The sequence below is a fragment of the Mus caroli genome, chromosome 9 (genome assembly GCF_900094665.2).
Source record: "Mus caroli chromosome 9, CAROLI_EIJ_v1.1, whole genome shotgun sequence".
NCBI classification, from domain to species: domain Eukaryota; kingdom Metazoa; phylum Chordata; class Mammalia; order Rodentia; family Muridae; genus Mus; species Mus caroli.
Window position 1 is genome coordinate 118,383,547 of NC_034578.1, and position 13,363 is coordinate 118,396,909.

Sequence of the window (13,363 nt, forward strand, 5' to 3'; positions counted from 1 at the left end):
CCATAGAACATTTACTGAGGTGGCAGGTTCCCTTAGCAACAACTCTGCAGTTTATAGAGTAATTCGCTTTAAACTATTGTGTATGGGTGTCACTGTGAGTGTTACAGCTCTGCAGGGTAAGGTATTCTGGCAGTCTACAGCCAAGGAATACCACAAAGTCACACCGCACAACAAACCTCACACAGGAGATTTACTGAGACATAAAAGGGTGGCTGTCTCTGCTCCGGTAAGAAACAATGAGGAATTGAGCAGGAGGCAGGCTTTAGATAGACTTTCTTGGGGGCAGAGCTTTTCAGGTTGAATATTACCAGAGTGGAGATTTGTGAGATTTCAAGCAGAGCCCAGGGATTGGTGAGATTTTGAACTCAGGGATTGGTGAGTTTTCAAACTCAGGGATTGTTGATTTTGGTAGGTTTCAAACCCTGCACTGGCCTCAGACCTTCTACCCTACATGCACACATGCTACCGTGTGTGTGTGTGTGTGTGTGTGTGTGTGTGTGTGTGTTGTGTGTATGTGGTCAGAACCACTTTCAAGAGTCAATTTCCTCTTTCTATGGGGTGGAGCCTGAGGATCAAATTCAGGCATCTTTACCACTAAACTATCCTGCCTTCCCTATTTTTTGTTTTGAATGTTTTATGTGTATTTTTTTGTATGTATGTGTGTGCACTGTGTGCTTGCCTGGTCCCTGTGGAGGCCAGAAGAGGGCATTGGATCTCCTGGAACTGGCTGTGAGCCACTGTGTGGGTACTGGGAGTTGACCCCAGGTCTCCTGTCAGAACAACAAGTGCTCCAGCACCCCTCCCCATTCATTTTTTATTACTAATACTAACGAAGTTGAGATAATATTTCTTGTACACAGTTTTGACAGCTTGTTTCATTTATCTAACTTGAGTTCCGAGGAGTTTTTCCTGTGATATTAAAACCTCTTTCTATATTTTGTGCATTTTATCAGAGAGCCGTCTCCTCAGTCCCCTGTGTTTGTCTTTTCAGCGTCTGTGCTCTGTGAGCCTTTAGATGTCTTTAACTGTTGCCTTGTGTCTAGTTGTTTAAATGGCTTCTACTGTGGAATGTGCAGGATCTGTGGGAGACTGCGGGCAAGTTCCCTTACTTGGTAGATGAGATACCCCTAAAAGCAATGCAAATTAGTTGGGGTGGCTTCTCGTCTGACACAGCAGACTCTTGATATCTTTCTTTATCTCCATGACAGTTTGAGAAGCACATCCTGAGCTGCTGCTTCAACTTGTTGTTCCAGTTGGAGAACAATGAGATGCAGAACCCAGTGCTTGTGTCCAGGGCCATCTGTACTATGGTATGTGGAGAGGCCGGGTTCTACATCCAGACTCCTGGACATCTATACAGTAAATGCGATTGTGGTCCATCAACAGCTGCTCAGCTGATTTAGCTTTCCCTGTAAACAATAAGCTGCTCTACATGGAGCGCACAGGGAGCTGTGGCTGAGCAGTCAGTCAAAACTACCAAGGAATGTATGTCTGCCATTGTCCTTCTGAGCACAGGTTTTCAAACTTGTGCTCAGGAGGCCAACTTTGGCACTTCTAAGTTGACCTTAGGAAAATGGCTTTTTCAGTCATTCAGAGATGGTATAAATATTCGAGGTCTTCTCCCTCCTGCAAGCCTGGCCACAGCTGGGATGAACACTGTCATGAATGCACTGTGATAGAGACACACAAGACATGTTTGTCTTCCCACAGTGTCAGAATTTATTGAATAATAAACTCATAAGCTAAGTCAGCTACCTTAGCCCAACATACCAAGTAGTACTGATTTGCCAATCAAGGCAAACATGTGTTCTTTTATTTCAGTCTTACTAATATTATCTCTTGGATTACACATCACACAGTCAACATATCTACATGTATGCGTGGACAGATGGATGGATGGATGGGTGGGTGGATGCAGGGATGGATGGATGGGTGTGTGGATGAGTGAATGGATGGGTGGATGGATGGATAGATGGGTGGGTGGATGGATGGATAGGTGGATGATAGATGGATGGATAGGTGGATGGGTATATGGGTAGATGGATGGATGGATAGATGGATGGATGAATAGATGGATAGATGGATGGGTGGATAGATAGATGAATGGATGGGTAGATGGATGGATACATGGATGGATGAATGGATGGATGGATGGTGGATAGATGGTTATAAAGTGGTCACAAAAGGGTCAAAGAAGCTGCAGCAGAATCCAAGGAGTGTGAGGAGACCTGAGAGGCAAAGGAAGTGGCATAGAGATCTGTATCTCGCGTGTGTGTGTGTGTGTGTGTGTGTGTGTGTGTGTGTGTGTGTGTGTGTGTGTGTGTGTGTGTGTGTGTGTGTGTGTGTGTGTGAGAGAGAGAGAGAGAGAGAGAGAGCACGCACTAACCTTGATATAGGTATTTGAAAGTGCTGCAGAATACAGCTGTGAGATTACAGGTTTTATCCAAGCCTCAGGGTCAAGCCAAGCTGTGGAAGTTAAGTGTGGAACAGTGGCTGCCACTGGATGAAGTACAGGGCAGGGTCCAGATTGACAGCAGTTTAAGTAAGTTATATTGGCAGTGGGAATAGGGCCGAGCAGAGACCTCTGGGACAGTCAGTTCCCTTATACATACAAGCACAGGTGACAGGTCGCCATCGCAATGCTAGGGTCCACTTCAGGGTCCAGATGAAGGTGTTTGCTAAGGTCTTGGGCCTTGCTTTCCTGGTAGGAGTGTGCTGTCCCTGTGCTCCCAAGGCTCTAAGTTGCTGTAGTCCTTTTGTACGCTGATCCCTTTTGATTGTTAGGCATGTCCTGTACTAGTCTGTGCCTGCTAAAACATCATCCTGCCTCTGCATTTGAACCCTGGAGTCAAGTGCTGCTTGTAAAATGGAAGTCCCCAGGGCAAGGCACAGCCTGCAAAACCACCATTTCACAAATATGGAAGAGCTTAGGCAGGGCTTCCCGAGTGCAAAAACTGTATCCCAGGATCTTTGCTGCTGATGGTCAGCCATTGTCTACTGTATCCAAGGCAGCAGTCCTCAAACCCTGCGGTCAGGACATCAAGACACTGTTAAAAGGTACCAAGGACCCTAAGTAGCTTATGTTTATATGGCTTATGTCTACAAATGTGTAGACGTTATTTATACCTTATGATTATACTTATAATATGAATATTTTATTACAGGTGTATAAATATTATATTTAGAAATTATATTTTATACACACACATGCAACAAATCTGTTTTCTGCTAAGGGAATAATAATAAATCTACAAGTTAACCAATATTTTTTTTGTGTTTAAAAATTTTCTGGGGCTGGAGAGATAGCTCAGTGGTTAAGAGCACTGACTGCTCTTCCAGAGGTCCTGAGTTCAATTCCCAGCAACCACATGGTGGCTCACAACCATCTGCAATGGGGTCTGATGCCCTCTTCTGGTGTGTTTGAAGAGAGCAATGGTGTACTAATATACATAAAATAAATAAGTAAATCATTAAAAAAGAAATTAAAACAAAGCTTTCTGAAGTGTAAAATGTAGTGAAGAGAGTAGTGTGGCTTGCAGTTTTGCAAATCTCTTTAGTGTCCACCTTAGTAGATATCTGTTGCAGTTTTCATCCATAGAGGGACCTTGTTATATCATTTTGGTTAACACACGTGAAGACCATCTGTCCCCCTGCGCATATTGGCACAGCCTTTTCAGATTACGGTAGATGCTCTTCTCTGCCATTTGACTCTCACTCAGTGAGTGATGGCTTCTTTGGGATAGTGCAGGAGGAGAAGCCGAGTCTTACCATGTAGCTAGACCTATTCTTTTTTTTTATTTTTTAATATTTTTATTACATATTTTCCTCAATTACATTTCCAATGCTATCCCAAAAGTCCCCCATACCGCCCCCCCCCACTTCCCTACCCACCCATTCCCATTCTTTTGGCCCTGGCATTCCCCTATATTGGGGCATATAAAGTTTGCAAGTCCAATGGGCCTCTCTTTCCAGTGATGGCCGACTAGGCCATCTTTTGATACATATGCAGCTAGAGACAAGAGCTCCGGGGTACTGGTTAGTTCATCATGTTGTTCCAACTATAGGGTTGCAGATCCCTTTAGCTCCTTGGGTACTTTCTCTAGCTTCTCCATTGGGAGCCCTGTGATACATCCAATAGCTGACTGTGAGCATCCACTCCTGTGTTTGCTAGGCCCCGGCATAGTCTCACAAGAGACAGCTATATTTGGGTCCTTTCAGCAAAATCTTGCTAGTGTATGCAATGGTAGACCTATTCTTAAACTTGCTCTTTGGCCCTTCTGGGTAGTCACCTGCCCTGGATAAACTCTAGGTTTGGGAAGGGCACAAATGCTAGCACAGTTCTCTCCTGTGTCAGATGTGTGCTGCGAACGGCGGAGTGCTGATGGGGAACTGGACAGGAGACTATGCCAATGGCACGGCCCCATATGTGTGGACCAGCAGTGTACCCATCCTGCAGCAGCATTACATCACCAGGATGCCTGTACGCTACGGCCAGTGCTGGGTTTTCTCTGGAATCCTGACCACAGGTAGGCTGCAACTGGGGCTGGGGCTACTCAGTTCCCACAGAAGCTAACAATCCTGCCCTGGGTCATTTCAGCACTGAGAGCAGTGGGCATCCCAGCTCGAAGCGTGACTAACTTTGAGTCAGCCCATGATACAGAAAAGAACCTCACAGTAGACATCTACCTGGATGAATCGGGCAAGACAATTCCACATCTGACCAAAGACTCTGTCTGGTAGGCTCCCTCCAGCTGGTCTCTTCTGTTCCCTTCTGTTCTGTGGGCCTTGCAGCTTCTCTGTAGACTGGTTCAAGTTGTGAGCAGTATCAACACCAGAAACCCACTTTGCATAGTCAGCCTCATAGTGTAACCCATAAGTCCTGAGAAGGCTTGTTAAACATAAATATCCCTGGAGGCAAAGGCCAAGAATTGGTATTTACTTCTGGCCCCCAGCCCTAGGGACTGAGACAGGTTGCTGTGTGTCACACTCTGAGGTAACTGGCATCCTCAGTCAGCAAGAGGCACTGTTGCCCCCTCTGACCCAGTGCACAAACACTCTGCAAACTGAAAATGCAGGTATTGTATGGATGTATGGGGAGGACTGGTGGTTGGGGTGGGGTCATGGCTTCTACCACTGTTCTTCAAACACTGTTGTGAAGGTCCAGTTCACATGCCAAGACTTTCACTTTGGCACTACATGTGGAAGACACCAAAGCCTGTTAACCAATATGGTAAACTGTTTTATGGCATATGCCTTTAATCCAAATACTCGGGAGGCAGAGGCAGGAGGATCTCTGTGAGCTTGAGGTCAGCTTGGTCTACAGAGTGAGTTCTAGGACACCCAGGACTACACAGAAAAACCCTGTCTTGAAAAACAAAACAGCTGGGTGTGGTGGCGTACACCTTTAATCCCAGCAGAGGCAGGCGGATTTCTGAGTTCAAGGCCAGCCTGGTCTACAAAGTGAGTTCCATAACAGCCAGAGCTATACAGAGAAACCCTGTCTTGAAAAACAAAAACAAAAAAACAAACAAAACAAACAAACAAACAAAAAACAAAAAATAAAAACAAAAACAAAAACCAAAAAAACAGGCAAACTAGCAAGAATATGGAATATTGTCCAGACACAAAACTATTCAGCAATTAAATCAGAATCCTGTTAAGAGGGGGAAAGAATTTACAGTTGTTTGCTCATTTGTTCATTCATTCATTCACTCATTCATTCATCTGGCAGAGGCTTAATAATTGTTCTCTTGACTCTTTGGGTCTGAGGAGTTTCTCCCCACTGCCCGCCTGCTCTAAGCTCTGCTTTCCACAAAGTACTCAGAATTGTCCTTGCCTCTGTTGACAAGGGTTCCCACCTCTTCAGAACAACCTTAGAGGGCTATGATGGCAGGTTCTTTAACTACACGGCTGGCTCTGGTGAGGCTCTTTCTCCTGCCACAGGAATTTCCACGTGTGGACAGATGCCTGGATGAAAAGGCAGGATCTACCTCAGGGCTATGATGGCTGGCAGGTCCTGGATTCTACACCCCAGGAAATCAGTGACGGTGAGTTTGTATGAGGCACGGCAGGAGCAGGGGACAGAGGCCATGTCTGGGCTGCTCTTCTGACTAGTCTGTGCAGGGTCAAGTTGGTCTTGGATGGTTACCCTCACACTGAGCACGGCCTTGTGAAGAGAACACAAAGGACAGTGAGCACGGGTGCTGACGGGAGGTACAACTCACATTTTCAAACGTTTTACAATCATGTTTATTAATTGGTTTGTGTGTACACACATGCATCATGGTGGATGTCAGAGGACAATTTGTGAGAGTCAGGTTTCTCCTGTCACATGGGTACCAGGGAGTGAATTAAGGCTTCCAGGCTTAGCAGATACTGCCTGCCACTTAGCTGTTTTGATAGCCCATAGCTAATCTTTCAAAGCCCGTTTTTGTCATTATCTGTGTTTTTCAAATCCATGCTCAGGGAGGTGAAGTGAATGTGGTTAGCAGCTGCAGGTATCTGAAACAGTTGAGCTCCAGTTGGATGGTGTATTCCACCATACAGTTTAACCTATTATCTTGTCTTGGGTTGGGTGAAAGGGGCTGCAAAGAGCTTGAAGAGTTTCTGTGTAGATGAGGTGTGGTCTGAGGCTACCTAAAAAAAAATCTGTGAAATTGTTATAAAGTTAATATGCCTTACCACTGAGAAACCACCCTGCACACATAAAAGATTAACAAAGGAAAAAACTCTTTAAGAATGCATGATAGTAGGCCGGGCGTGGTGGCGCACGCCTTTAATCCCAGCACTCGGGAGGCAGAGGCAGGCGGATTTCTGAGTTCGAGGCCCGCCTGGTCTACAGAGTGAGTTCCAGGACACCCAGGGCTACACAGAGAAACCCTGTCTCAAAAACCAAAAACAAAAAACAAAAAAAACAAAAAACAAAAAACAAAAAAAAACGAAAGAATGCATGATAGTTTCTGGGTGGTGGTAGCACATACCTTTAATCATGGCAGTCTGGAGGTAGAGGCAGGCAGATCTCTGTGAGTTCCAAGCCAGACTGGACTACAGAAAAAATTCCAGGAGAGCCAGGACTACATGAAGAAACTCTGAATCAAAGAACAAACAACAAAAACAAACAAACAAACAAACAAACAAAAGTGTGTGTGACAGCATCCCCTTATGCACAAGAGGAAATTAGCCTCAAACAGAAAATTTTTACAGCTTGTGTAGGCCTTAAGCTTATACATTATATATAGTCTGTCATCTTTAAATCTCTTTCCAGTCCCTGCCCCAGGTTATACTTTGAACAACTGAAACTGAGACAGGAGACTTCAAGTCTGCCTACTTGGGCCCATGGTAGATTTACATAGCAAAGATATTGCCAGGGTTATTTCTTTTGTATACCAGTGTTAGAATAGATGTTATCCAGACTTATTTTGCCCAGCTGCTAGAATCATGATCTTCCTGATAAGAGCACAGGGGACTTAAGGGCAGGCCTCAACTTAATGATGGTTGTGACCCTGCCCTACCCACTACAGCTTCCATGTTGGAGGATTGTTCCTTTATATGAGGACGGGCCTCACGGTCAGCTTTGAGTTAGGGTTGTTTCCTTTTGGTATCAGAGATGAACCTAATCTGAGGTCAGTGCTACTGAACAAACATTAGCAGAAACTTTCTCAGTAACCCTAAGCTTCAATTTTGGTACAGAATTTTGGTTCCTACAGTTTCTAAAAAGCCTGCCCAGCATTAACCTCCCATCCTATCAGAGGCAGCGTGCCTTCAGCTAAATTCTACTTTGTGCAACTTAATATTTCTTAAGCAACTTTACTAGTAAATCCTTCATAGCATCAATTTTCTTCCTTTCCTTTTTATTTTTTAAGAATTATTTATTTATTGGATATGAGTACACCATAGCTGTCTTCAGACACCCCAGAAGAGGGCATTGGATGTCATTACAGATGGTTGTGAGCCACCTTGTGGTTGCTGGGAATTGAACTCAGGATCTTTGGAAGAGCAGTCAGTGCTCTTAACTGCTGAGCCATCTCTCCAGCCCAGCATCAACTTTCTTATTTCAAGTTTCTCCTACATCAGAATCAAGTCACCTTCATTAGTTCATATTATTTATGATTTTTCCAACAATCAATGAAAATGAGGCCATGATTTTGAGAGAAAACAAGGAGGGGAATATAGGAGAGTTTGGGAAGAAAGGAGAAGGGATAAATGTAATTATATTATAATCTCAAACTCATTTTAAAAAGATTTTTGTTTTAGAGATAGTCTTGCTGTGTAACTCAGACTGGCCTTGAGCTCCCATCTGTCAGCTCTGGACCCTCAGTACTGGGACTACAGATTTGTCCCAACAGGCTCAACCAAGTTAGTCTGAATATTAAAAAACAAGTTACCTCATTGTGGTGGCATTTGTCTATAACCCTATAATCCTGAGAAAAAGGATCAGGAGTTCAAAGCCATTCTCAGCTAAATAGTGAGTTTCTCTCAAAAGCAAAATGAAATGAAACAAAACAATCCACAAAAATAAATTCAAACAAACAAACAAACAAAAAAGCAAACAAAGAAACAGCCCAGTGAATGGGAAGGCTTGAGATGACATCAAGTATTCAACTGTTTTGTGAACCTGCATTTCATAAAAGAACTTCTCTAATTAGGCTGTCTCAGGTTCCCTACAACTAGGCTCCTCCACTCTTGCATTCCTAGGGGACCTTGGCCTGGGCAGGACACAGGCATCCTTACAGTGCCCTCTGTCAGCCTTTCGAGGAGCAAAATCATCATCTGGGCCATCAGCTCCTGGCTGATGGCAGGGAACCTTGTAGATTGAGAAGGGGTACCCAGATACAGGAGGCACAGGTCCCCAGAGACATCCAAATTACAACTTAAAATATTTTGGTGTCTGTATTATTCCAACCAGTATGTCCCAAAGACTCGCCAAGATAAAATCACAGCGTCACAAGTTCCCACTGGAGCCAACCAGGGATCTCCAGAGATCTGCTGCTCCTATCTCCCCATGAGAAGGCAAGCTCACCACACCTCTTGCTGACAGATGCTCAGCAGTAGGGTTCACAGTCTTTTCTGGGGTCTCAGTAGTATTTGCCAAGGTGGAGACAGTAGCCTTGGCAACAGGGCTACACACAGCCTAGGGTTACTATCTACCTGCGAGGTAGAAGCCCTATGCCCAGGTGGAAAGGGCCTTAGAAGTCCACCACAAACTCACTTTTGTAGCTATGATGATAGCAGAGAGTGGGAAGTCCTCTGCCACATTAGAAACAGCAAGTTTAGATTAGAAGCCCTGTTCTGCATCTTATCTCCCACTACACTGAATCACGGGGCTGGCTGCTGTTAAGAGGCCAGGGTGTCCTGGAGGTTAAATAAGACAAAAGGCATGGCAAGGCCAGAGTACAAGGATATGCAAAATCAAACCCACTGTACAATGGAGAGCTGAAGGACTAATGTTTACTAAGTTGTCAATGACAGACCTCTCTATTGCTATGTCAGAGCTTTAGAAGGAGCCCTACTGGTTTAGATCAATAGCAATGGCTAGCGATGGTTCCCAGATGAGTACGATGCTGAGTGCCACTGTGTACTACTTTGTTTGATGCTCATTTGATGCTTGATGACCAATGAGGTCAGTACTGCCTTTATCACCAATATCCAGGAAGCAGAGGTATAGGCCATATGGGAAGAAGGCTGTTTGCTAGGATGAATGGCTCCCTACCTCTGGGCCTGAGATTTCCTGGACATTTCAGTTCTAAGCTGGGATGTGTCCTTAAGGGTCACAAAGCAGTTCGAGCTGCCTGGGAAGTACCTGTTGCCTCCCTGCTTGGGTGGGATTTCTTACTGTTACTGTGATGGATTTCAGGGTTGGGAGGCAGGGTGGGCAAGGAAACCCTGGCAGCCATCCTCTCTTACTTCCTCCCTCAGGAGGCTTTCGCACTGGGCCTTCACCACTGACTGCTATTCGCCAGGGATTGGTCCAGATGAAGTATGACACCACATTTGTGTTCACGGAGGTCAATGGTGACAAGTTTATCTGGTTGGTGAGGCAGAACCAGGAAAGGGAGAAGAATATCCTCATCGCTGTGGAGACCGCCAGCATCGGCAAGAACATCAGCACCAAGATGGTGGGCGAGAACAGGCGTGAAGATATTACCTTGCAATACAAGTTCCCAGAAGGTAGCTATGCCATTACAGGCTAGTTCCAAGACCAGGACATTATCCTCAACCAGGACAGTCCTTGGTGGAAGGCAGATCTGAGACCCAAAGGAGCTGATGGCAGAAATCTAGGGTGTCATCGGCCAGAGGTCCCTGTCACAACAGCTCAACCACATGGTCTTTAGCAAGAATGTGACAGTATCTTTAGACAGTATGAGATGAGGGTGACTGTGTCCTGTGGGATGAGGGTGACTGTGTCCTGTGGGATGAGGGTGACTGTGTCCTGTGGGATGAGGGTAATTGTGTCCTGTATGATGACTCAGTGTGTCCACTCCAGGGCAAGATGAAGTAGCCAGATGCTGTGGCACACACCTGGAGGTTAGGGCAAGAACATTGTGGTAAGTTTGAAGCCAGCCTTGTCTACACTATGATGTCCTATTTGAAACAAAACCTGATCATAGGTTGCCTGGGCAATCAACGCACACACCAGGCTGCAAACACACGGCACCTTCAGCCCCCGTGGCCTTGCAAAGTCCTGCAACGCTCTATATACTATAGGCAGCAGACACAGAACTCAGAGGTATTCTTTTTTTTTTTTTTTAGAGGTATTCTTCCTGGGTTAGAGCCACCCAGCTTAGAAGTGGCTGAGTTAGGAGGTTGTATGTGTATGTGTGTGTGTGTATGTATGTATGTTTTTGAGAAAAATATCACTAAGTAGTTTTGGCTGGCCTGAAACCTACTATATAAACCAAACTGGCCTGGACTTAACAGAGAGCTGCATGCCTCTGCCTCCTGAGTGCTTGGATCAACGGTGTGTGCCACCATGCCTGGCCTAGGTTTTTTTTTTTTTTAATTTTTCTTTTAAAGTATTAAAGCAGGGTTTTATGGATGCTAGGCAAGCACTTTGCCAGCGTCTGAGGGAGGGAGAAAGAGTGCTCAGTGTACTGTCTCTTTTTCCTTGTACTTTCCCCTTCTGCCCTGAAGACTAAGTAATTTCAACTAACCTATGTAAAAGTTAGGTCTGCTTCTTCCTCCCAGCCCCATGCTCCCAGACACAAGACTCAAAATATATTTACAAATGCCTTGGCCATATAGTTAGGCTCTTCTCTGACTAGCTCATAACTTAAAATAACCCATTTATTCTAATCTACATTTCACCACGTGGCCAATTGACTTGTCTGTCACACCTTCTCAAACAAATCTCCTACCTGACACTATCCCAGAAGCCTTTGTGCTTCCCAGATGTCCCACCTCCTATTTCCTGTCTCAGCTGCAGGCTAACAAAGTTATTATGGACAAGTGCAACATCCATCCAAACACAAGACATTCTCTCTACAAACCCAACCTCACATTTCCTAATGGTTTCTTGTACAGTCTCTAAGCTATTACTGACTTTAAAACTATTGCAAGTCTCTTTGTTGACAGCATCTGCTTGGTGAGCTACTGTCTCTGTTCTTTCAGTTCTTTGAATATATTTACAGTAATATATTATAGTATTATAGTAAGTTCCAAATCAGGCTTTCCTTGAAAGCTATAAGCTTGCTGGATACACTGTGGCTCTCTGCTGTGTGCTTGTGCATCGACTCCCTGTGGCACCTCTGTGCAGCCTTTATGCATCATTCATAACTTCTGAACTCTTCTCCCATTTGCCTCCTGGGCAGCAGGAGACTGACTGTCTGGGATAATAAGTAAACTTGCCTTGGTCCAGGAGCTGCATCCAGAAGCACGATTGGTGCTCTACTTCAGTCTCATTTGTACAGAGCCTCAAGGTGACAGCTCCCAACTTGCTTTGCCTTTGTTGGACTTTCTCTTCAAGGTTTTAAAAATGTTTTTTGAATACACAAGGAAAGATGCCGTTTGTTGTAAGCTGAGTCTGGTCAAGTAAAGGTGAGCTCTGTGAATGGACACTTCCAGGGAGCTGTTATCACAGTCAAAGGACAATAAAACCCTGTGGTGAGGTTGTGCGTCTGCTGCAAACCCACATACCATCAGATGGGGAGGCTTCTGGCTTCACTGTGACTAGTCCTTCCTGTTTTGGGGGTGACTGAGGGCCTGGGAGGTGGGGAGAGAATGGGACTACCTCATGCCTTCTGAGTTCCTCCTGCCTCTCTTCCTGATTTCTGAGATAAGGTCTCACTTTGTAGATGGCTTGAAACTCACTATGTAGTCCAGGTTGGCTTGGAAGTCTTGATAATCTTCCTGACTCAGGTTTCCCAGGTGCTGGATTAGAGGTCTAACTCTCCATGCCTGGCTCAGAGGGTTACTGGGATTAAATGATCCTTGGGTTGATTTCAATAGTCCTGGGAAGGTTGAAGGTGAATTCATTCTTTCTAGTATTCCCACAGTTTTTAGGGAGGAGCAGGGGTATTCTGGGTTTTTTTGTTTTGTTTTGTTTTGTTTTGTTTTGTTTTTCTGCTGCCATTTCCACTTATTACAGGTCCCAGCATGGGGCTTTGGGTGCTTCATAGTGTGAAAACTTAGCTCCTGGACGCCCCCATACTGCTAGTCAATGGGTGTCTTAGTTTTGTTTCTATGGATGTGATAAAGACCACGATAAAAAGTAATTTGGAAAGGAAAGGGTTTATTTGGCTTACATATCCCAGGTCACAGTACATCGAAGAAAGCCAAGGCAAACACTTGAGGCAGGAACTGAAGCAGGAGCTATGTAGGAACACTGCTGACTGGCTTGTTCCTCATGTCTTGCTCAGCCTGCTTTCTTATAAAACCCAGGCCCACCTGCAGATCCACAGCAGAATAAGCCCTCCCAGATAGGTCATTAAATAAGAAAATTCCTCACAGATTTGTCTATGGGCCAATCAAATAGAGGCATTCTTTCAATTGACGTTTTTTCTTCCTAGATGAGCCTGCTTTGTGTTTACAAAAATATCTAACCAGGACAACTGACTCCTTGTCAACTTGACATACAAATACAACACTGTTAAGAGATAACTTTTCCTGACTTGCTTAGCCCTACGATCTTGTATAAATATCAATATCACAATATAAAACATTTCAACTATTAAAAGTTCCACAGTCTTTAAAAATTCAGTCTCTTTAAGACATCCAAACACAGCCGGGCGTGGTGGTGCACACCTTTATTCCCAGCACTCGGGAGGCAGAGGCAGACGGATTTCTGAGTTCGAGGCCAGCCTGGTCTACAAAGTGAGTTCCAGGACAGCCAGGGCTATACAGAGAAACCCTGTCTCGGAAAAGAAAA

General features: G+C 44.8%; 1 protein-coding gene across 1 annotated transcript in view; it reads left to right on the plus strand.

The window, feature by feature from the left end:
• Tgm4 (transglutaminase 4) overlaps window positions 1-13,363 on the plus strand; it is a 32,811-nt gene that overhangs the window by 11,727 nt on the left and 7,721 nt on the right. Inside the window, exons 6-10 of the mRNA XM_021172316.2 lie at window positions 1,209-1,310; window positions 4,355-4,526; window positions 4,598-4,736; window positions 5,944-6,047; window positions 9,916-10,167. Coding sequence (XP_021027975.1) covers window positions 1,209-1,310; window positions 4,355-4,526; window positions 4,598-4,736; window positions 5,944-6,047; window positions 9,916-10,167 — 769 coding nt within the window. The remainder of the gene's footprint in view (window positions 1-1,208; window positions 1,311-4,354; window positions 4,527-4,597; window positions 4,737-5,943; window positions 6,048-9,915; window positions 10,168-13,363) is intronic.